This window comes from Strix aluco, chromosome Z, assembly GCF_031877795.1.
Source record: "Strix aluco isolate bStrAlu1 chromosome Z, bStrAlu1.hap1, whole genome shotgun sequence".
Taxonomy (NCBI): Eukaryota; Metazoa; Chordata; class Aves; order Strigiformes; family Strigidae; genus Strix; species Strix aluco.
In genome coordinates, this window is record NC_133971.1 from 78,396,865 (window position 1) to 78,422,592 (window position 25,728).

Below are 25,728 nucleotides of genomic sequence, written 5' to 3' on the forward strand. Positions count from 1 at the left end.
CCAGAGAGGAACTTAAAACAATCATGAAGCAGTTGCAAACAGCCAGAGGAAAAGTCAGCCTTAGCAATCTTCTCACCTGTTACAGAAGACTTAAAAAATAAGATAGGACAGAGGAATAAGGATAGGACAACACAAAGGACTACAGAATCAAATTAAGACCTCTATACCAACAGCAGCAACATAAAGAAGAAATGGGAAACCAGGATGACCACCAACTAGTGGACTGCAATGATCTGGCAGGAAAAGCCTTGGTCCTACGGATAGGTATGTAGTACTTAACAGCTGGTCTTAACTTAGTCATTAGCACAAAGGACAAAAGACCATAAATTTCTGTAACAAAACATCTAGAAGCTGCACAGAACATGGAGAGAAAAATCCAGGTTTGGAGAAAACATCATGGCAGCCATTCTGCACGATAAAGTGCTAGTGATGACTGTGGCACCTCTGTAAACAAGTCTTCGCCCACCTTGCTTCAGAAATACGGAAACAAAAGCCCATCTGGACTCTGGCCACATTAACACCAAATATGGACACATGGAGGACCAAGATTACAACTTGGCAATTATTAAAACCTAGGTCCTTCATGAAGTTTAAGAGAAAATTAGGTTAGTGAAAAAATAATACAATATTCCAGTTTGCAAGTAGAGTTCTATCTTTCATACCAAAAATTTAATCATGTTAATAGTTTTAACGTTAAGATTTTTCCCTGGACAATTCAAAGGGTTGAGTCAGAGTTTGCTGTCCCAAGTAGGGTCAAGCAGACTGTTCGTATCTCCTTCCTGACTGGATTAACTCTTACACTGAGCTGTTCCAAGATTAAAAAATGCATTAAGATTTGCCTTGTTGGTGAACATGCCTGAAATTCCAGTGTAAGGACTATAGCAAACAAACCAAGCCAAGAGTTAAAATGTAAGTACAATTTAAGTTGTTTTTAAATCTTTTTAATACGTATCTGCACAGGCACTGTTTTAAATTCTAGCCTGCTAAAACTGTCATTCAAGACAATTAATCACTGTAAGTAATAATGATGAACTCTTATTTTGCAGGGTTCACTTACAGAACCCATTCTTTCAAGAATTAGGAAACCATCTAGCTGATATGAATAAATAACATAAAAGGAGAAGCTCCCCTCAAGCTCAGAGAACAGCTGCAGCATTTTTCCATCTGCCTTTCCCTGCAGCTCTGCTCCCTAAGCCACACTGCCTCAGTGAAAAACTAACAATAGAAATGATAAACTGTTAATATTCAGCCTAAAACCAAGGTCACACTAATCCTTTAAAAATCTTATTCAAGATTTTATAGAAATTTATTTGAAAATACTTTATTTTGTATTTTCAATGAAAAGATGACAAAAAGTAGCCTTAAATGAAACAATACCATTTAATGTTTATTTGTTGAGGGGGACATTGCATAGGGAGGTGTTTAGCAGGTCTTGTTAACAACCACTGCTCTTCATCTGGTACTTTTTCTCCTCCATTTACTGCCCACATTCTACATTCCTTCATTCTACATATTACAGATGCAAATGTAAATTAAGCATTGATTCGCTATTCTACATAAGTTTTACATATTTTTACAAGGGACCAAGTTGTGGACTATTTAGCAAGGTTCCACTCTCATGAAAAGACTACACTGAGTGAAAGCAGTGAAAATATGTTTTTGTGGGAATGTTACGCCAATGCTCACTACACCTTTTGAAGTCAGGCTTACTTTTCCCTAATGTATAAAAATGATTAATTGAAAAAGATAGATAAGCTTGGAGAAGGAAATCATATGATAAAATAGTGATGCAGAACAGTGCTTAAAAAAAAATAAAAATCGAAGCTCTGCCGACTATCAGGACCACACACTTGAAGTTAGGAAGGTGATTAAGTGCTTTGCTAAATATAGCCTTAAAATATGCCTTCAGAATCTATTCATAATTAAGAAAGCTTGATTGTTTAGGCTGTCTATTACTCTCTACTCTTAGTGGAAATGCAGATTTCCTGCTATATTATATATTATTATAATCACAATACTTAGCATATTGTGTATTATTATAATCACAATATAAATGCCTAGAACTAACCTGGGTTCTGTTCTCCTTCTCTAAAGGACATTAGTTTTAAATCTGTCCTTCACTTTATGACATTAAGAATTGCAATTTTGTGTTAAACAATGAAAACTGTCAACATTTAAGCAACAACTTTATAAAGGATAGTATCAGTCTTCAGACAGCGTGAGGCAGAATATACATAATTCAGGCATACAACAAAGTCAGGAGATGCAAAGACCCGATAATAAATACACAGCTCTGCTCTATCCTAACACTTATGAATACAATACTATGAGACACTATACATACTTAACAGGAACACCATTCAAAAAGAATAGACACTAGTAAACATGTTTTCTAAAGTTCACACAAAGTGAGCACTAAATTGGAACTTTTGTGAGCACACAGATGAACTAAACTGGATTATTCCATATTAATCTAAAGAAAAGTGTAAACTTTGTTTTACTTGTAACCAAGGAGTCAATTAGTGAAATCTTAACTAGAAAAAAATTAAAAGGAGGCTCAGAAACTGTATTATTTTATTTATATACTTAAAATCGTTGAACACTCATGACAAAGCATTTGTAAAGTCAGCAGTAATTAAAAAAACATTTGGCAATATAATGAATTCACTGGAGTTCTATTTATAAAGAATTATTTTTCACTTAAAACACAAAGCTAAAAACAGACATAGAGAGTTCTTTTTGCACAATATAATTAATTCCTTATTACAAAATTCAGATGTGTGATTACAATCCAGTGTAACGCAACAAATCCTTTTTACACCGAGTGTCAGGAGCACCATGCCCCAGCTTTTAACACAGCAGCCGCCGGCTCTCTCGCACCCTCACCCTCACGCCTCTGCCAGCACACCGTGGTTGCTGTCATGTACGTGCCCTGTACACACCCTGGACGGGTGCACAGCAGCACGCACCATTCCCCCAACTCCCTGCAGCAGGAAAGGGGAGGTGGGACCCCTGGTCAACAGACAAGGTCCTCAGCCAGCAAAATGCCTCGGTTGAGAGAATTTTCTAGAACGCTGACCATATATCACCACAGCTCAGATATGACCAGGCTACAAAATGGGGCCCCTGCTAGAGACCCCCTTTGAGTGGTTCTCCTCAGAGCAGCGGGTCTGTGATCAGAAGCCCTCCCCTTGGGATTGGGATGCCACCCAACAAAACTTCCCAGGATTGAGTGCCCTCCCTTACCCCCCCAGTGAGTGAATACTACTTCTGGGTATCCTTGAATGAGCCCTCGCCCCCTTGGGTGAGGGATTACACAGAATCATCTAGGCTGGAAAAGACCTCGAAGACGATCTTCTGGGTACCCTTGGGTGAGAGGTTTCCCTTCCAGTGAGTGCGTGCACACTTTGGAGTCATCATTCTTATGGGCCGTCATTCTTCTGTGTCATTGTGTAATAGTAACTTCCCCAAGGGGTACACCGAACCTAGAGTTTGTTAAATGTCACTGGAGCATTGTTTTGGTGAGCCCCATAGTCTTGTTGGTTTCAGATGTTTGGATTTGGTTATGGATTTGGTTTCTTCATCATCTGTGTGAAGCTGCTTTGGTATAGCTCCATAAAACACTGCAATAAGTTTTACAAACTGAAGTAATTTTTGTTTTCAAATTTTGATTCACTACCAAAAACTAAAGAAATAAATGCTGCACTTTTGTTTCAAATGCTCTAAAATTACTCTTTAAACCAAATTTTTTAAATTTTACGTTTTTTCCACTCTGGCTTGTCTGTTTCATCATCTTCTGGTTCCACTTCTGCAAAAACTGTTTTGGGCTGTGTTCTAGAAAACATTAAAAAGATTAAAGTCATGGTTAGACAACAATTTTTTAATCAGAAACTATATTAGACACGCATAGACACAAATGACATCCTTTCCATATGTAAAAAAGGAGCATCCTAGACTTGACAATTTTTCATTTTCAACACAAACCTATCAACTAACCTTCTGAGAACTGAAGAAACTTGAAGCTCTCAAGCAAAGAACAAGCATAACAAACACACATCTTTTGCAAGTATTATTTCCTCATCAGCTTGCAATCATTATCTGTGTATTCCATGAATAAAATTAAGATAGAAGGGAAGAACAAATCAATTTAATACAATGCTAGAAAAATGGAGCCACAGGTCTTGCCGTTCCACGATTTTAAAAAAAGAAACCTCCATTTTGTTACACTGTTGTATGACAGCAGCCAGTAAGTGAAAACATAACAGCTAAACCAGGTTTCTGGATTAGCCTACGCATAAAAAAACCCAGCCTCTCCTCCAGAGACTTTATCCAGTGCTACCGTAACATAAAAAACCTCATGATCTTCATACGAGAACACAGTGTATCCTGCAGTCAAGCTTGATAGTATCTATTCCTCCACTGTTTACTTGTATTTTAAATAACACTTAAACTTTATAAAAATAATTATTGATTACTTTTTAAACGAACACAGTATCAAGTAGCATTTCAATAAACTGTTTGTACATTCAGTTCCCCTGTTTTACACTTTAATCACTGCATGGTCCCCTTTTCCAACTGAATTCGCAGCACAATCACTGTGGAGCTTGAAACTACCAGGTTTCTGATGCTGGCTGTACTCAACTTCTGATTACAACAGACACAACAAAGTATAAAATGCAGCCAAGGCAGTCTTCATCTCAACGTATTAACTAATGCTTTTACAGCAGTTTAAGGATGTGAAGCACTATTATAACAACTGTTACCTGACAAACTCTACAAAATGCATAAACCTTAACAAAATTGTGTCTGCCTTACCTAACACAATAGGCATAATTTGGTGTTGCCACTGACTTTGAAAAGTAATAGCAAGCCATCAGCTATTAAAGAGCAGGATTGTTCACTTGTTAAATATGAGGCACAAAATAGATTTAAAGTCACCAAAACTAGTCAAAGACAACTCCCCTTATCTATAGGATCTTTCTAGCACCCGCCTTCTCCTCCATCCTCCAAGTTTGCCATGGAGGTAAGGAGTATATGAAGATGTTCCGGAGATGGTCCTACTGCAGGACTCTATTGGCACACAGTCTCTGAATGCAGGCTGTGCATCTCATTACACCTAAGCAGATCTTGTACCCAGATGAGGACCTACACTACTGGAAGTTCGGTGAGTCATTCTGTTCTCCGTGGAACACAGAACTAAGATTAAAACAAATTTTCCGATTTAAAAATTTAATTTGAAAATAGTTACATAAACTCTACTCAACCAATCACTGAAGGAGGATTAAAAAAAAAAAAATCAACATTCAATCCAAAATGGACACCAGGACTGTAGTCTTTATTGGCCAAAATACTGGATTTTGTTAACTGTTGAAGAGGTGGAATGTTTAGAACCTTCTCTTTTTCAAAACATACTGATGGAAGTTTATTTAGCCCATTTTAACAGCATACCTTCCTTTTATCACAGAAGATGCAAGACATCTAGATGCCATATAGGATCACATCAGGTTAGTACTGAGATGCTTGTCAATAAAGTGCAACGAATCAAGTGTAAACCTGTCATCTGTGACCACAAAACCTGCAACTGTCATAATCGTGGTTAGAAACTTCCAACCAAGAAGAATGACTTAATTTGTGAAACAAGCAGCAGAACCTACGTATTTTCCAGGATAGGAGTGGCACAGAGAAAAGTTACAGACACCTAGGAAGTATGCTACTGAGTCCAGCAAAGCTGGGGGTGGGGGGAGAAAACAAAAAACTGTAGCATAATCTAGCAGTAACCAGCTAAAGCAAAAACATAAGGAGGAAATCAGGTCTGCTTGCTATCTTGGTTTTTAAAATTACCATGAAATGGCTGTAGCCTCAGCTCAGCTGAAATGTAAACTGTTCCACCTCCACAAGCTACACAGCAGTAACTGGGACACCTAGGGTGATTCATATGTCTGACCATTTTAAAGACATAAGCATAGAAAACACTGTTCCTGTTATAGCATTCTCAACAGTGATCATTTAATTTAAACGCAAATTGTTCTGCTTAGTAACTGCATTAGAGATTGCTAGTGTAGTAGGAGTTTGCTGCATGATTAATATTTATTAAAAAATATCAAAACAGGTTTACTACTTCAAAATATTTTTCTTTCTGAGGGCTAAATAATACATGTGGAAAACTGTATTCTTCTTCTCCATCAACTTTCTCAATTTTATTTATCCTTGACTTTTGGGGTTGATTTCAGTTTGTTAGGGATCTGCTTGGCAGGTCCCATGAGAGACTGCCATGGAGGGCAAAGGGACCCAGGAGAGCTGGTTGATCTTTGAAGACAATCTCCTCAAAACACATTCCATCCCATGAGCAGAAAGTGAAGTCTGACAGAAGCCTACTATGGATGCACAAGGATGTCCTGACAGAGATAAACCCCAAACAGGAAGAACACAGATTGGAAGTAGGGAGAGCCTTAGTCAAAAGGAACAGAAGCATTACGTGAACATGGAGGAACGGAGTCAGGAAAGCCAAAGCCCAGCTGGAATTGAAACTGGAAAGAAACGTGAAAGGCAACAAAAACAGTAAGGGCTTCTACAGCTACACTGACAACCAAAGGAATGCTACGGAAAATGTGCTCAATGGGGCAGGTAACCCACTAACGTAGGGTACAGAAAAGGTCAAGGTATTCAGTGCTTTTTTTTCTGTCTTCCCTGAGAAGGTCTGTCCTCAGGTCTCCGAGGACCCCTACACTAACAGCAGAGTCTTTGGGAGGGAGTGACACATTACCAACGGAAGAGGAAGACAGAGACAGGGAATTATGTAGCTCATTGGACATACACAAATCCATGAGATCAGATGAGATGGATCCAAAGGTACTGAGGGTGCTGGCCACTCTAATCTTTGAGAGGCCATGGTGCCTGGAAGAGGTTCTTGATGACTAGAAAAGGAAAGCATCATCATCTTTATGAAGGGCAAATGGAGGACTGGGGGAACTACAGGGTTGTATATCTAACCTCAGTCCCTGGGAAAGCTATGGAACAAATCCCTATGGAAGGCATTTCTAGGCACATGGCGGACAAAAAGGTGACAGGAACAGCCAGCGTGGATTTAACAAGGGCATACCATGCCTGCCAACCAGACTGCTGGAACAGGCTGCCCAGAGGTGTTGTGGAATCTCCGTCCTTGAGGATATTCAAATGTGACTGGGCAAGTCCCTGAACAACATGAATCTAATTGGACCTGAGCAACCTGATCTAAGTGAACATGCTTTAAGCAGGAGGTTGGACTAGACGACCTCCAGAGGTCCCTGCCTACCTAAATTATTCTATGATCCTCTGCTTCCACGTGACTGACTGTCAGCTGAAACCAGTATCTCATACACTCACAAATGCATTCTTACTGTGGGTTACACTAACAGGCTGCAAACATAAACAGAAAAACAAACTAACATGATTTATTCACAACGCATGCTTCTCTATTTCAGTGGTTTTCAACATATTTAGATACGCAGACCCCCTAAAAAACTTCCAGGGGCCATGCAGACTGCTTTAGAGCCACCATAATCCCTCTGGTTATGGGTTGTTTTTCTTAATTACCTTTCAGGGATCCAATAAAAGTAGCTCATGGACATCTGAGGTTCACAGACTAGCGGCTAAAAAAAATACCGCTACAGCTAAACCAGCTGGAGATAACAACTGCGTATCACAGCATCTGACTCATGTTGCAATAACTTTTGAAATTTGTGTTTATATTGCACTGAAACAAAGAAAAAAAGACTTTCAAGCACGCTCGGAAACCAGAATAATGTAATAAAGGCTATTTCCAGACTGAAAAGTGAAGGTTTACACCATCGGGCTCCTTTGTATTCCTTACCAGACCAATCAGCCTGACTCTTCTCTGAATCTCAGAGGCTTCCCTCTCAAAATTGCCTATTTCCAAAAAAAATATTTAGCTTAAATATAGCAACATGTGACAACAAAATCACTGTTACAAAACATTCTGTTCAGTCCTGCTTCTTCAACTGAAGATACTTGAGCCACTTCACGCACTGTACCACCATTGAGAAAAAGTTCTGTGATACAGCACAGCTACAGGCTTCAAGTCATTGCCTTTTTCCTGTGATAAGCAGCAATGACAAAGTCAGCAAAACAGGGGCAACATCACTGAACTGAAAGGTGTTTTTTAAGAACTCTGGTCTATCTTGGTGGGGAGGGAAATTTCACCCTCACCTTTCTTCTGGGAGAGAAGAGAGCTACATGTGGGCCTGATTAGATCCTCAGCTACAAATCTTAGTAATTCCTGCTGATTCTTCAGAGGGACATATGAAGTCATTATAGTATCTCTGTACAGCTGTGTTAAAGCAAACAGCTCACAAAGAATGCAATTTTCAAACATTTACAACTGATGCCTCAAGTTCCTTTCCTGTAGTTCTTTACTTGAAATCTTCAATCTGTCCTGCTTTTCCTTTCACTCCACTGGAATGGCTGTTGCCAAGGTCTCCAACAAGCTTTTTCCTGAAAAATCTCAAGATCTTTTCTTTATCCTCATTCATTATGATTTTTCTACTGTACTGATCACATCTTTTTTGACACTTTATTCACACTGAGCTTCTGTGACATGTCATCCCCTGATTCAGCATGTACATCTTATCATCCCCACTATCCTTTTTAGCAGCATCTGTTTTTTCACTGATCTTTTCACCTCTTATGTACTTTCCCCTCCTTTTCTGGCTCAAATTTTAGGAGAAACAGAAAGGTCAGGCTAATGATAACAAGCTTGAAAAAATTTTCAAGTGATAAATAATAAAAATGACTATTTGGCCTCAAGAATAAATTAGGCACCTTTAACTCCAACAAAAAGGAAATATTTTTACATAGTATAAACTAACAGCAAAAGTCATGTTGCAGGTATTTCTTATAAGAATTACTGAAGTGAAACTACAATTAAAAAAGCATGAAGTCAGTTATCTGATTTAGAATGACCTTATCAGTATGAATCAGGACCAGACGAACCCCTAATCCAGTCATCACAGAGTTATGAAAATTCTGCCTAATGAGAAAAAGGGCAGTTTTTCAGTCTTCTCAGTCTAAAATTATTTAAAAACCATCACTGAAGAAAATGAAGTAACTGTAGTTTCCTTAGACTTTTTCTTAAGAAGGAGAATGAAAACCTCTAAGTGAATAATCACCCATTAGACAACAAAAGCCTTGTCAAACAAGAGATATATTAAGCGTTTAGTTTTATACCATATTTAAGTGAAAACTCACCACAAGAAATGTGGAAAGACTGACAGCAGAGAAATAAGTAGTAAAAAGAATAAACACTATTTAAAAAAATGAAACATACTGGATGTATGTTTTCTAGGTGTCAAGACAGTATGTAATTTTAAGTATGTATCAGAATATCACCTTTTGTAACTCTATAGTATATCTTATGCTATAGCTAAAGAACCAGTTTCCCTAGGTATGTATACTGCTCATTATTATGAACTCCTGATTTTACCATGGCCACCAGGGACACTCTTACAATCGAGTATTATTTGTACTTTGCATATTTTATTAAATATGCACCCATAAGAACATCTGTAAGATGCTTTACGTACAGGGTTAACATACATGTCCCGTAAAGTCAGATATAGGATATAATTAACACAGCTTTCTGCATTATCCGTCTGTGCAGGCAAGCAGCTAACAAATCCTATGACTGCCATTGGTCTGCAGCTGTTAACACTGACCTTCATTTCTGAAAATTAAGAATATAACACAATTATAAAGAAAGTTTTTGCATCTTAATGTCTTAGATAATAATAATAATAACAACAACAACCACCATAATAATAAATAATCCTCTTTGCATAGAGTACGTCTGAAAGACAAGCTTTTGAAGCAAGGATAACAGCAGTTTCAGTGGCATGAGTATTACCAGCTGACAAAACCATCAAGGCAGCATGATGTTGGCTGTAGTCCAGCTCCCCCACATACATATCACCGTCTGGTGTGTAAGTTAATAGCAGTCTGGACTTGCATCCTCCCCACTTCTCAGCCAGCTCTCTTCTTCCCCTGCAGCTACATCTTTAAGAAGAAACTGTAATGAGATCTGCCCACCTGACACAGTAAGCCTGCTGTAATACAGCTATGTTTTAAAACTTTCATGTCTACTACATTGTAGGTGTCAGGGATGAAATTTAATATACAATCAATGAAGTTACTGAGCCAAAAATATACTGAGGTATCTATCTACCTGATGGAATGTGTGATTGTATTTACTTTTGAGAATGGATAGTTGCATATCTGAAATAAAACCAGGTGCCTACATTCAAAGTAAACTTCACCTCTGGCAAACATGAAGTCCCAAACAATGAAAAATCAGTATTTAGCATATTCATTACAACTGTTACAGAATCAGAATTTCAAATATTCCTTCTTTGGTATCAAGGGTGATCCTGTATAATGCACCAATTTGATGTACAACACCAAATGCCATACTCATGAATTAGCAGGATGCTATACTTAATAATTAACCAGTCAAAGCCAGGCTGGGTCACTGACCTTCTCAAAATGGTTTGGAACAGCTATTCAGTTATCTTTTGCGAACATGTGGGTCAAGTCAGAAAACAAGTGTCACCACTAGAAGCAGCTATGATTCTTAATATATTTTGGGTTTCTGGAAAGAGGTGGTGATTGTTTCACTAAAGAGCTAAACATTAATAAAGAAAGTACAGTCAGTAAAGTACTAATGAATGTAAAGCTTAGGAGATAAAACACTGGGCTGGAAACAAAAAACCAGTTTGTTACTGGCAGACTGTTCTGTGCAGATTATTTCATCTCTTCAAAACCTCTTCCTTACGCATTTTGAAAATACTACTTATACTAGATAAATTATTTTGTGGAACAAAACCATCAATGGTAACAACAAAATGTGAAAATTTTAGTAAGTTTTAGAGTGGTAGTTTCTGTTCATTACTATGAAATGCATTTATTCAGTATTTATTTTAGTACTACTGTGAATGTATTCATTTAATGGTTTGAATTGTATTTATTTTTTGAAAAAAAAATCTTTAGTAAAAAGCATTCTAGAAGTATATTGCACAGTTTTCATTGTAACACATGCACGCAAATACCATACTCATACACAGAATTTAAACTGAGTAAATTACCATCTGTGGGATTACCAAGATTTTACTACCATAATCTTGATGAGGCTTTGTAATTTATGTAACAACAACTGAAAACTCATTTTGTTATGTTGAATTTTTGGTAGGAGATTTTATCAGTGCAATTTTTAGTATTGCTATACCTTTAACACCAAGTTAATTCAAGCAGGTACTCAGGTCCTTATGTAGGAAAAATTCAAACAAAAACTTGCAACATTTGAGAAATCTTCTAAAATATACTGTCTTAAAACCAAGTGAATATTTTGAAGGTTTAACCTAAAACTGAGTCAGAACCAGAGGGCATATTGGAAAACTTATCATCCCAGTCTATCAATGGAACAGTACCTTATTAAAAGGTATACTGCAATTTCAGGCATTGATTTGGAGAAGATTCTAAATTCTAACCAACTTAGAAAGCTTTAAAATAATTTTCTAGCACTGACAAGTACATTTTTAAAATGGCAACATCAAATTTCAACAATTTAGCCTCCTGGAAACTTCTCTTCATAGAAGAGTATAGGCTATTCTTGGTTTACATATTTGTGGCAGCAATCCAGAAAAGGCAAAGTATACCATTAAAAATGTGTGTCTTCTATTTTTACCAAACTCCCACTAGCCTCCAGAAATATTACTTGTATTTTTCATTGTTTCCTTACTTAGCATATGCCGGAGCAACCCAGTATGGATTCTCCTCCGCTTCCTTTGCATGACGTAAAATAGCCTCTCGAGGGTTGCTATCATCTGTCTTATCCAGTGCAATATTCTTGACTATGTATGATGACAAGGTGCCTCCATGAGTTCCAACACGCCCACCACGACCTGTGGCAAAAAAAAGAAAGAGTATTTTAGAGAAAAATATTTAAGAAATAAACTAAGAAATGTTGTATTGTGTCTGTAACTGTGATCTGACACAAAGAAGTTATTTAATACTATAGGAACAGTCTTAATTTAGAGCTGCATTCACACAGTTGTTTTACTGATTATGTAACTTGGAGTAAGTCATTGTGATTATTAACTTATTCCAGGCAAGCACTCCAATCAAAGACCAATGTCTTATAGTGCTGGACACTGTCCATACATATATAGTAGAGTCACCACCCAAAACAGTTTGAATGCAAATCTGAACGAGTGTAGAACCCAAGTATGACAGTCCCTTTGGCATGTGACAGTCTGAAATGATTATGTCTAGGTTACCTGGTCCTGCTACTGGAGGTTCAGGTTTGTGAGACTTCATGGGGTCCAGCCTATCCTTCTCCAGCTGTTTCCTGGTGCTTCGCTGCCGCGGCTCACGGAACATTGGAAGCGCGTGGGCTGAAGGGTCACAGTTTGGAGGAAAAGAAATGTTAGAAATTCCATATTCTTTTTAAGGTTTTAATTACAAAGACTGGGATTCTTCCTTGCAATGGAAAAGGTGGCAGAAGCAGCCTCCTAGTACTTCTTTTTCCAAGCAGTGGTTTGCTGAGGTGTATTTTAGAGGGCTGCTTTCTGCTGAATTTTTCAAAGATGAAAGCAGCCAGATTTCCAGGGTTCCTTCAGGCAGGAGCCTTTAATCCACAATACTGTTTGCACAGTTTATGCATATTTAATTTAGTCCTCTCTCATTCAGTTCTCAACATTAGCACTGTGACCAACCCACTGCTCTTTTCTTAGCTTTCCATGTATCTACAGCTTTCTATATACTCTAATAGCTTGACAAAACCCTAGATGCATTCTTGGATCTGAAACAGAGAGAGGCAGAATCCCCTCAATGATCCAAAACATAATGTTTCTGCATACGAAGTCACAATGATGTTTCTTCTTAAATTATGAGATGAATCAAGGTTGGAAGAATACATGTAACTGAGTCAATCTGGCTAAATTCTCAGGATTTAAAACGTGTTATCTTCAGTCACACTAATGGTTTTGGTCTGCTCAGACAAAAGACATTTGTCAGCAACAAAGAAACACCATGTTAAGGGACATGGTTTTCTTGTGGTGAGTTTAGCTCTTACATTCAGGTATTCTGATTACTGCTGTTTCTAAAAACATGGAAAATTGTGTTGTGGTCAAAAGACCCAACAAAGACAAAACCCAACCAAACAAATCTTAAATCTGGGGGCACTGGCCCTATATTGAATAAAAAATGGAAAGCAGCATCCGGGGACATAGCAGTTTGATTTTTCAGCTTATTTCTGGAAGCCTGCTAAGTTTATTAGCCTGAGTGAAGTCACAACCAGGTGGCAGAGCAGTAGATTTTTGGAAATAAATGTTTAGGTTTTATTTTTGCATATTGCCTGGGACAATTTGCTGGCAAGCACTAAGCTTGATCGGTTTGAGTAGAGCATCTGAGGGGACTAATGCACAGATCCAAGCTTTTGCCATTTGTGGAGTCAAGGTTGGCTAAGAGAAACCCAAACTGGGTATTCCTGTGTTTTAAAAAGTAACACATAATCCCTCAGAATAACATTCCTGCATTTTAAATAGCTATTAAAGACAATCCTGAGATTAAAGAGCAGCTAGAAGTCCAAAGGAAGAGGGGAAAAAAAAAAGAGGAGAAAGAGGAAAAAGGAGTCAGTTCATTTTGCAGAAGACTTCTGAGATCTTCAGTTCTCTCAAGTTCTACCTATAAGCTTAAAAGACAGACATCTAACCTCTGAAAAGTTTCCAAAATATGCCAAAATATGCAACAAACTTTAAAACTTGCAAAGCAAACCCTTACAACATTTTTTTGCATTGCTTTATATGGAAGGATCCTTATTGAGTTTCAAAATGATTCAAAAGAAACAGTTAAAGAGCTAAAACTCAGTGATAGAATTCCAAAGCTTTGCATAATTGGGATCTAAATCTTTGAACGGCATTTATAAATGCCAATGAATACACAAGTTTCATTGGATTTTAAGCAGAAAATTTTTAAAAAAAAAATCACAAAAGCTCTTTACAGTATAAACACTAACAACAGTGCACACAAAGTATTTAGATAAGAGATCACATGCTGATATAGTCAAGGCTAGATTGACAAGAGCACCCAAAGGAGATAAATTCCCCTGATCTTTGTCAGCTGCTACTTTACACACTACTACCCAAAACCTGGAGTTGGACGTCTGCTGCAGTGAGGTAAGCTGGAGACAGCTGTGGGTTAGAAAGTACCTGAGGTGGGAACTCAGAACCAAAGTGACTTGATAAGGGCCTGGTGGCCAAGACTGCTCAGATTTTCTCATTCTAAACTTATTTATTATGCTGCCAAACAACTACTTGTTCTACAGAAATGGTTCAACTGTTTCTAAGAACAAGACTACAGGAAAACGGAGCTGAATCCAGACCCTGTGGAATTGGAAGAGCATGAAGAGAAGCAGGACAGCACAACTATGTGACTGTTCTCATTTCACATGAGGAAATACTACATGGGGCAATGCTAATGGGGAGGGCCAAAATCTCTCAGTTGATCCCCTCATCCCCTTGTAAGATTTACCCTTGGGAAAAGGCAGATCACTAAACATTTTATAGTAACAATGGTAACTATTTCTTATGCATCAGTGAGCCTTAATATGAACATAAGGTCATATACAAGTATAACCCTAAGGCTAGCTAGATATTTAAGACATTTAAAGCCCCATATAACTCTGGGCAAGTTCTAAATTTTGGAATTCACTTGGAATTAGTTCAAGTTCTATCTCTAATGTCTCTGATTTTGCCACTGGCAGTGTTGATGTTCCCAAGTGGCAAAACATTTCCTAAACCCACCTACACTCACCAATTTAGGTATGCAAAACTGAAGATCTAAGAAAGCTCCAGATTTTTGAGGTTTTTTTTTTTGTTTGTTTGTTTTTGTTGCTTTTTTTTTTAAGGCAGCCGCCCTTTCAGGATTTCAAGTACATCAGAATCTAGAAACCAACCACTATTTAACAACCTTACAGAGCATACCTTTCTGGTTGTGCAAGTCTACAAAAAAATCTGTATGAAGCACTAACATCTCACTCCAATGATCAACACTTAATGAAAGACTGCTACTTTTTAGAGGGAAAAATACAAAGCTAAATGATCTGCAAATAATTCCAAACCTGGGAAAGCGCTAAGGATGCTGCTATAAAGATACGTTTAAATTCCTTACGTGTTATAATGTAATCCTGTGTAAGAGTCTCTGCTTGTCTCTCTTTTCGTTTTGTTTTGACCACGCATAATTTTGCTCCCCTAGGAGGAAACATACAGCAGTTCAGTTGGTCTGTTTATATCAAACAGAAACCATTTTTTACTCAAGACACAGCCTCAACAAAATTATATAGCACTTTAAATATTCATGAATGTGTGTATCTTTGTCTGTCCGTGCACATGTGAAGTAGGGTACAGAGATCAGTGTTTCTGTTGTAGAGCGGTTTATATAACATGCGGAAATAAGGGTGGAAGATTCATTTCACACTTCATTTGTCCACAGTACTTGTAGCATGCACATTGAAAGTGCTCCTCTCCAAACATGGGCAATTATTTGCTCCTAGAACTCTTCCTAAGCAGCAGAGGTGGCAGTTATCTAACCAGAGATGCCTGTAACACTACAGCAGAGAAGACTGCATAAGCCTGGCTGCAACAAAACAAGTTTAAACTGGTGGTATTTTTGTCCTCATGAAAAGTACCAGGAAACAAACTGGGCACAAAACCGAGCTAGTGCTCTTGTGGTCTGTGCCTGGGAGACTCATGCTGCCCTCTGGAGATGGGTCCAAACAATGATGACCAACTCTCTTGTTCTCTAAATTGACAAAGACCAGAAAAATAAAATCTTGCAGATTAGAGTTTATCTTCACATCCAAGTGTCCAGGTCACAGTAAGTATCCAGAAACTGTGAACTGTAACACAGTATGTTTTTTTGGATGGCAGTGAAACAAGTACGAGTGCATATAGGGGAAGAACATCTTATTCATACTACTCATTGTAGATGAAGTGTACATTTCCTCCCTGCTGAAGGAAGGAAGCATGTCCCAGTTCTCCAGCCAGTCCAGACACTAAAAGCAAATCAATTGCAAAAGAAGTATTTATAGACTAGTTAAGTCCTCTTCATTCCAGGTTAACAAAGACACCTTCTGATGAATCACTACCACCTTTTCATTAGATGTACACATGTGATAGGTGGGCGGTGGGGGAGAAGGCCAGCAGTAGAAAGATGGGAATGTGCTCCCTCTCAGACTGGGTCTTCAGGTATTACTTCACAGACACTGAAGTTTAAGTTAATGCTTCTAAACAAGATTTTTACTTCAGAAAAAAAAAAAAAAAAAAAAAAGACATCAGACAATGTGACTAAATACAAGAAATATCCTTTCAATAAGACCACATCAGCAACCTCCAAGAGATCAGATCAAAGGCAGATTTCATGCAATTAAAAATGAAAGTGTTTGTAAATTCAGGTAGAACAGCCAGCATACTGCACCATGAAAAGCCCAGAGGAAAATGAGCCACTTTTCAGAAACAAACTAGTTTGTTTGTGTTTTTTTCTTTCTACTGTTACTAAATAAGTAAAACTCTGAAAAACAAATGTTACTAAACCAGGCTTTCTCATTTCTCAGTATAATCACAGAACCACAGAATCAGGCTAAAGTTGAGAAAAAAAATAGTGTTCTTAATCATTAGTCACGATTACATACCTCTGGCTTTTGACAGGATCATAGTACACTTTGGCTAAACCATTTCCTGTACCAACCATGATCTGGTTCAGCTTGGGATGCCAAAGGCAACGCACAACACTCTGAAATAAAGCAACAGGTAGTTGGTAATTCATCTAGGTCTTAGAATTAATATACATATTGTCAAATAGTGGACCAAAGTCACACTGTAGCAGGAACAAGCTTAAGCACATAAATGACTATGTGAATAACGAATAAAAGTTCCTCTCCAGAACACAATACAATGTAAAAGAAGTGATAATACATGGAAGCAGACAGAGAAGGAAATACAAGTTGGTGGCAGTGTGATAACCAGTGGTTTCCACAGGCTAACCACTCCAGGTCTTTGTTGGCATAATGGAAAGTTAAAGGGGGATTTGAGGAAGAACAATGAAGTGCTTCAGATACAGCAACACAGGCCTTCATGACTTCTGCATTCTTAATTTTTAATTCTTTCACCCTGTTGTTTACTTTATCTGTTTTTCCCTTCTTCTCACACAGTGCTGACCTTTCACTCACTGACTGCAAAAACAGAAGAGCAGCTGATTTTCACTCTTGGTTCTTTCTTCCCCAGAACACCCAGAACCACTTGGTATTTGAAGCCAATGTCTCACAGTTCTATCACCCTTCTGGTCAGCAGAGAAACTAATTTTCAGACATTAAGAGCATTGTTTTATACACATAGTGTAGCTCCCTGTGTGACTTTGAATCTCCATGTGATTATTGTACTCAGTCTGATTCAGCAGGCAGCTCTGTAAGACTCGAGCTTCTGACTCGAGAGAGCCAAAGAAGTGGGCACAATCTGCTGAAGGACAACACAACATACAAAACCTGCACGTGCATCTGACTAACTGGGAGAAAAAAGCATCTATTTTGGAGACATAGTAAATCTTCAAGGGATAAAACTGAAGACAGGTCTCAAGTGTTTGTGTTACCTATGTAATAAATGTATCCACAGCTAGCAGGATGCATCATCCTGTCAGTATTTCACTGAACAATGTTCATTTTCCTAGCCCTTTTTTTCCCCCTAAGCTTACTACTTTTCCTTTCAAAAAAGCCAGGAATAAGACTCTTCTCAAAGTGAATGAATAATTCAATAGTCAACCACTATGATCCATTTATCATTAAAGTATCTATATTTGTATTTTTTTTAATTTACATAGTACAGCACATGGAACTCACAAAATGGGAACCACTAATGTCTTAACAAGAGAAATACAGCAAAGCTAAAATATAGTTAGGGGTGTAATACAGCCCTATAACTTGGGAGATGACAACCATTTAATCTGGAAAAGAATGGTTATGTATCAGCTCTAGTGACTCCTGAACCACTTCCCATTTCATGTTCCATACTGTTTCTGGTTTGGTCCAGATCCAATTATTTTGAATGTTATGAGTCCCATAACAAAAAATACTGAAAAAATTCTGAAGCCCATTCAGCCATCATGAATCAGCAATTCATTTTACTACAAGATGATGGATGACTCTTCTGAGCTGTTTTTCTGCTCTGTGTTCTTGTTTAGGAAGAAAAATTGAGTTACACAAATCAACTCACCATTCTTTACAAGGTTACTCTGTAAAACATCCTCCTTCTACATAGATATGCATACAACATTATACCTTCACATTTGCTTACAGGTACAAAGAAACCTGGCTTGTTTATTATGAGACAATTAAAGGACAACTATCTTTTTACAGGTAACTCTGAAGTACAAAGTAGAATTCTGATAATGCATTATGCCCATGATCCCTGCCCCTAGCAATCAAAATAAACAATAGAGGGTTGCTAATAAGTTGCTTGATTTAAATAAGAGATTCTTACATACTGTTATGTAATGCTCAAAATGCTACAGTAACTCTTAAAACACACAAAGTTAATAGTAAGTATGGAAGGTTAAAGGTGGGTGGCCTTTTATTAATATTTATTGCATGTGTTTAGCCAGCCTTTTTAAACTTTGTAGTTAATGTGGTTCTCCACTTTCTACTGTCAAGTAAATGTATTTTATAGCATGGTACTGGATACCAGCCAACAAAAACAAAGCCTGAGACAGTGTGGCTCAACACTGATGGGAATTGCTAAGTTTCTAACTTGTCAAACATGCACAGCACACTTAAACCCACTATGGCACGTGCTCCAGAGCAGGCAAAAGAAACTGCCATTAAATAAAGCCCTATAAATCTTCTGAAACTGTAAAAAGTCCCCAGAAGATAATTTTTTAAAAACTAAACAAATACAAGCTCTGAACATGCAAGTAATTTTATTAATCCACTGGCATATAAACCTACTTTATAAGAAATAATAAAAACTACTGATGCAGATTTTCAGATTATTTTAGAAATGGGCAATACTTTAAAAAGACCAAATTACTAAACTAAATGCTAATAATTTTTCCCAATCATACAATCTGAAAGAAGTAAAATTTCTAAGCATCTATACAACAAGAGGTTCATCGTAGACTAGGTCTTAACATTGGGAGTGACGGGGAAAAGGGAATCTTTATCATACAAAAATAATTAATTCTTAAAGAGCGTTTATCCTTCAACGCCTCTAACCTTCCTACTGTTTACACTTAGAATAACTCAGGTAGACAACTTTATCACTGGAAATGCCAAACATCAAATTTCAGCTGAAAGAAGGTCCTACCTTCCAGCTCCTCAAGCAAGTAAGTGCGTTAACAGGAGGAAAAGGAGTGTTTTCCTGGCTTGGCCTACCTATGCACAGAGGTAGATACCCACCTACTGATACTGAATTCTACACAATTGCAGAATGGTTGCAGTTGGAAGACAGCTCTGGAGATCACCTAATTCAAGCCCCTTGCTCCAAGCATGGTCAACTACTACAGGTAGCTCAAGACATTATCCAGTTTGGTTTTGAATACTTCCAAGGACAGAAACTCTACAGCCATTCTGGGCAGGCTGTCTCGGTGTATGATCACCCCCATCATAAAAAAAAACCCAAAACACCACAAAACAAAACAACCCCCACACCACTTTCTCACATTTAAGTGGAATTTCCTTTAATTCGTTTTATACCTATTGCCTCCTGTCCTGTCACTGGGCACCACTGAGCTTTGCTTTATCTGCTTCATCCTTCTGTCCCCCTTCAAGTATTTATACATAAGATCCCCCATGAGCCTCCTCTTCTCCAGGTTGTGTGATCCTAGCTCTCTTAGCATTTCCTTCTGTGCCAGATACTCCAAGCCTTTCACCACTTTTGCAGTCCTTCACCGGTCTCACTCTAATAAATTTCTCTCTCTCTTGTGCTGGGAGTTCAGAACTGGAACTGGCACTATAAATGTGTCTCACCAGCTGTAGAGGGGAATCATGGCCTCCTTCGACCTGCTGGCAACACTCCTTTGCCTGATGCAAATGCCCATGGGCTTCTTGCTGCCACTTTCTGTTTCTCTGAGATGGAAAGGAGATTTGCCATTCCACAATCTCTTTTTAAGAATAACTTGTTTCATTTTAAGGTTGCACTCTGCAATGGAACACAACACAAACAAGGTGGTACTTTAGTTGTAATTGCCCCCGAGACAGGAGATCAGGCTGGAAGCAATAACCTCAGCAGTTAAGAGCAAACTGCAAGCTCTCACTCCACCTACAAAGGAGTCTTCATGCTTAGTAAGACAAGTAAGAGAGCAGGGAATTAAATTGCCTAACACTGCTTTATGGAAATCTAGCACAAAACAATTCACTAATCATAAGTTTAGTTGTAAGGAAATCCTGTGGATGACAGCTTCAAGACTCAGAAAATACAAACACCAGAACAACAACAAACTTCAGTTAACTAATTCTAGATTCAAGAATTCAACACAGAAAGACTTAACCTGTTTCTTACAATATTTAAAATTGAAACAAGACAAATCTATATAGATTCTGAAATCCAGAAAATTCCAGGTCATATCTCAGCTTTGCAAACAGAAAAAAAAGCCTTATTTTAATAAATAGGAATGATAAAATGCAGAATGTATCATCACATAAACATCTCCAACATTTGAAAAAAATTTTATGTAATGGCTGGTGGTTTGAACAGTATATCTTTGTAGAATGAAGAGCTGGAAGCCAGTCATAAAAATCCTGAAAATAATTTTATCCATGGAACTGATGTGGCCAGCTTTGTGACAACAAAATCTGAAAATACAGCACTCGCAAAAGACAATTACTAGTAACGATTTAAAAGCTGTTTGGTACTTTTGCTGTTGCAAAAGCATTAAGTTCTTCAAATGAAATCAATCTGAAAAGCCTCTGGCAATGTCTACTTGCATATACAAACACAGTAGTCTGCATTGTGAAATACTGGGAAAAGATTGTGAAAATATTTTTGTGAGGTCAGGCAGGGGAAATATTAAAAATTTTAACAGAAACACTCCAAATGTACCTTCTTCGTTGTCACTGTGAAAGAGGTTAGAATAGATTCAGTGGGTATTATTGATAGTAGGCCTTAGTAATTACTTACAGTTAAGATTGACTTGTAATACTGACCCGAACTGAAAGTCAATTAAATTATCTACACAATTTTAAAGATTTTTTTTTCAATCTAGATGAAAATGTTTATGTTCTTAAACAACTGCCTAATAAAGAGGGAACATATTACTGATCTTGAAACTAGCCATGCCTTTTTTTAAAGTTGCTATACTATTGTTTTAAATTGAAAATATGAATTACCCAAACATTAGATAATTTTTATTTTATTTTTAAGCTAAGCAGTATACTCACTTTAGGCTTGCAGTTCTTTTAAAATAGTATCTCCATTTTTAGAAAATTTTACCTATAACTTAAAAGCTTAATAATATGTGGTAATCTTAAACCATAAAACTCATAAATACGTAGAAAAGTGGCAGGCAAAAGTGATGATATAACTGTTCCCTTGTATGCTATTCCACCTGCATTTCTTCCGAGACACGTGCAGTCCCAGCTGATGGCCAGTTCTGGGGTGGTTCATAAGTAGTCTCACCCCTAACAGTTTGTTCTTACCTCTGTGTTTCCCTTTGTATCATATAAGTAGAGCTGTTGCTGCAGGTAAACAGTAGGTAAACAGATAGGTTTTCTGTTAGGTTATTCTCCATCTGGGCTAGCTCACTAGGTAACTGCACACATGGCTCTGCTGGTACTGCACACACAACACTGCTTTCACGAGATTTAACAGCAGTGCCTCTAAATGAAAAACTGAAGCCTGAAACATAATTTTCTGTAACACAGAATGAGACATTTTCTCTGGCCTAGAAATATACCCCTGTGATTAACAGTCAAAGTGAAGAATAACTGAAGCAGACTTCTCAGCAAGCAAAAGCTAATTACCTCAACTGAAACTGTCCAGAGCACTTGGGTAACACCCTGACAGGAGTAAACAATGCAGAGAGGGCATTTTACAAGGTCAGCAAGAAAAGATTAAAATGATTTGTGGCATATGAATGGAAAATTTACCCCTAGGATGAAACCATGAAGCTGTGGTAAGGTCATAAAACTACAGACTGATGTCAAGGATTGAAAGAATTCTCCTGGATCTTTGCTTATAAAGATGGTTCAAGACTGCAGCAGCGAAGGCAAAATTCAGTTCCCTGGCCCATGCTTCAGGTAAACACACTCAGTTTTACAGCAAGGATAGAGCAGATCCAAGATGGGAAGAGCAGTCTTGGTGGGGGGTCAATACAGGCTGGAGGCAGGAAGGTGAGGGAAGATTATTAAATTCTAGTAAGAGGACCTAGGAAGTGTTGGAGATGTTTCACAGTGGGAAGAGGGACTGGCAGAGATTATGGGGGTTGTGAGAAGCTTTGGAGGGGATGCACTATGGAAAACATAGATAAAGCATATTAAGAAAAAAACCTGAGCAAATACAGTAGGCATTCTCAGTTCCTAAGATTACAGAGTATACATAGCCTTCACATAAACATTAATTCTTATGCCTAAAATATTTTTCTACTACATTCCAGAGCCTGAGCAGTCACTTAATCTCACATCTTATGAAACTACCAAAATGTAAGGTTGCCCGTTATGTGACAAAATAAGGAGAGCGTATATAAAGAATGTCTCTTGAAAGCATCACTCACTGCTATCCTCTTTCAGTCCACTGCAGAAGAGTGAGAGAAAATTAAGGTTTCCCTCCATCGCTGTCTTCTTGTATCCCTATACTAACATTTCACATATCTGTGAGCTGAAGCTGTACAGAAGCATTGATTTCTTATTTTTGCATTTCAGTTGAAACTTTAACTGATACCCAACCAAATATAACTACCTTTATATGTATACAAACCCCAAGATAATAGCCAAACTTTTGTTCTTTGCAAATTAAAAAGACACGTATGTGTGTATGCATATACTGATATAATGGAAAATGGCGGTCATAATTTGCTGCTAGACTGGCATGATACCAAATTTCACCATTTTCAAAAAAATTCCAAGGACTTTCTTATTTTGGACATAAATAGGAATCAACACACGCTTCTGTAGCACTTAGGTCAATGGGGCTATATCCTTTCCTTGCTACTGCAAGGAAAGTAAATTAGAGGGGCAATATTTTACAATAATGTTTTCATTTCTTTTCCCTCTTTCAGGAGGTCTTACTGCTTTTCAATCAGGCATTGTTTTCTTTGGAAACAATCCCTTCTCCCTAAAGACAGTTAAATTTTAAGGTTAAATACCATGCATTTGTCTTTGAAAATGAACATTTCACGTGAAGTGTATTTTCAGGTAAGGCATGATAATGTATCAGCTTTTTCAAGTTCATTAGTAAAGCTCCTCCTGCCATGCAGGGAAGAGGAAAGAAAAACATGCTTCCATATCAGTTACGCACCATTGGAATAAGCCTTTTAAATTTTTCTTTCTCTTCACTTCAGGTACAGCCTTTCATTCTTCTGTAATAGCTCTCGACTCTCAGCCTGCTTATGTATTTGCTCCAAAATGACAGAATTGATTATTCCGTTATCTGCAGCTATCAGACCTTTAGGCTAAGTTCACTAAATCAGTGGCTGCTCCCAAAGCTATTAGAGAAAACTGTTTAAACAGAAGTACAAACAAATCTGGTAAATGGAGAAGATGCATCTATCTACTTCCACACCTACAGAAAATTACCCTTAGGGGGTGGAAATCTCTACTGAATTATGCTGACATACAGCTAATACTGGTACTATCTGTGGTGAGTGTGCAGCCAGCATCCCATCTGTAACCTGGAAAAAGCAGAAGTGATTTCCTTGCAAATTACCACTAGAAAAAAATATTGCTGATTCCAGATAAATACCAAAAGTGGAAAGGGAATATGTTAATTCTAGGCTTTCACACATCTCTAAATGTTGAAGCAAGAATTCATGGGGTTTTGATGTTTCCTTCACGTGATGTTTCTACTGATTTAAAAAAAAAGTTTGTTAAAATTTAGATAAATTTCTGTAATCCTAAGGTGAAGTTGCTGATGTTTTGACAGTTATGTCTGGAAATCAGGTGGAAGTAAGAGCATAGACTTGACTCTCAGCTAGGACAATTGTTTCATAGCATAGCAGGCTTTTCTCCTATAAATTGCCTGCAGTCATAAATCCTTGAATCAATAGAAATGAGTGCAAAAGTAACGCACTGTCTGCTACTTTGCTATTGGCAAGGTCAGAGCACAAGAGATGAAATGTCCCAGTGCTTTAGCAGGAGAGAATAAACACCAGGTGAGGAAAGCGAAGATCTTAGGTGGGACTTACCTCACCAAACTTAAGATGTCTACACCTCTAATCTTTAGACATCTACTCTTCAAATGCCAACAAACTTTCACCTCCCTTTATAGTTAAGGGAGAGAAATAAGCATTTTACAGTGGCCTTCATATAACCTGTTTTAGATATCTATTTTAGGACGAGATAAAAATCAGTCTGGATGTGTTTATTTTTCTCTGCTGATTAGAAAAGGAGCCTAGGGTGACTGGATCAGTTGTGGACATCTATATTTGGTCAGGTGAATCCCTGCAGCCTACAATGGCCAAAATAACTATACAAGAAAAACATAAAATTAACGAGGATCTATATTACAGTATGTTGTGCTACTTACATAAAACTCAAGGATAAAGAATCCTCGAAGCCAAATTAAATACTTCTAGTGCAGAAAGAATACAGCAGATACAAACTCCTAAACCTGTCCAACAAATCTGTAGAATCTTTACTTGAAAGGTCAGGTCTAGCTCTGGAGACACTTAAAAACTGAATGGGGATAAAAGAGAAACAAATACAGCCTATGTTTGACCTTACTGCTTACCCCTTTCCTAACCTACAACCTAATAAATAATTCCTTCAGAATCTGTTCTGAAGATATACAATAAAAAAGTGACAGCGAGAGCTGCTGCTCTAAGAAAATATTTTCAGTCAGGAAAAGAAAAACTTAAACAAACTTTCTCTCTTTCCTACGTGCAAGCTTTGCTTCAGTGGCCATGACGGTATGTGATGGGTTCTGTTTGAACAGCGCTGCTCGGAATTGCTGCACTTGGCTGTCCAGACAGCCAGATAAGCGGCATGTCAGCAGGGAAGATCGTGAACGTGCAAAATGACATTCTGACTGTGGTCGTGGACTCTGCGAGGACAGGTCACCACAGCAGTGACCAAATGGGGCTTTCTGACTGAACATTTATCTTAAACTGTAGTTTTTACAAATTCCAACACTGCTGAAAAAAACCCCAGTCTGTCAAAATCAGTGCAAATATGTGTACAATCATTTCAATTAGCACATCTGTTATGTCTTTTCTCCTGTAAACCCCTACATGTTCATGGTGAAGAACTCCTTGTGTAATACAGTATCTTTTAAACATGTCGGAGCTTAAAGCATAATTAAGCAATACTACTTAGGAAACCTAACTGCTTATTAGTTGGGGTTTTTTTATGGAACAGTAAGGACCTTTCAAATTAACATTATCCATTATCTAAGCCTATTGTTATATTACATTATCTTTATATTTGAGAAGGGCAAGCAATTTCAAGCTTGTCCTGGAGTGAGGGATCAAATCTCAGTATGCCTT

At 37.8% G+C, this 25,728-nt stretch overlaps 1 protein-coding gene across 2 annotated transcripts in view; it reads right to left on the reverse strand.

Annotated features, from left to right (window-relative positions):
• Positions 1–2,557: 2,557 nt before the first annotated feature.
• Positions 2,558–25,728, reverse strand: part of WDR70 (WD repeat domain 70) — a 140,340-nt gene continuing 117,169 nt past the window's right edge. Inside the window, exons 14-19 of one of the 2 annotated variants that reach the window (XR_012621629.1) lie at positions 16,736–16,836; positions 15,217–15,296; positions 12,324–12,440; positions 11,786–11,948; positions 9,579–9,718; positions 3,760–3,834 (exon numbers count right to left, since the gene is read on the reverse strand). Coding sequence is in view for 1 of the 2 variants with exons in the window: in XM_074812508.1 (XP_074668609.1) it covers positions 3,750–3,834; positions 11,786–11,948; positions 12,324–12,440; positions 15,217–15,296; positions 16,736–16,836 (546 nt within the window). In the remaining variant the exon portion in view is untranslated. Of the gene's footprint in view, positions 3,835–9,578; positions 9,719–11,785; positions 11,949–12,323; positions 12,441–15,216; positions 15,297–16,735; positions 16,837–25,728 lie in introns of both variants that reach the window. The other variant, XM_074812508.1, reaches the window with a different exon arrangement.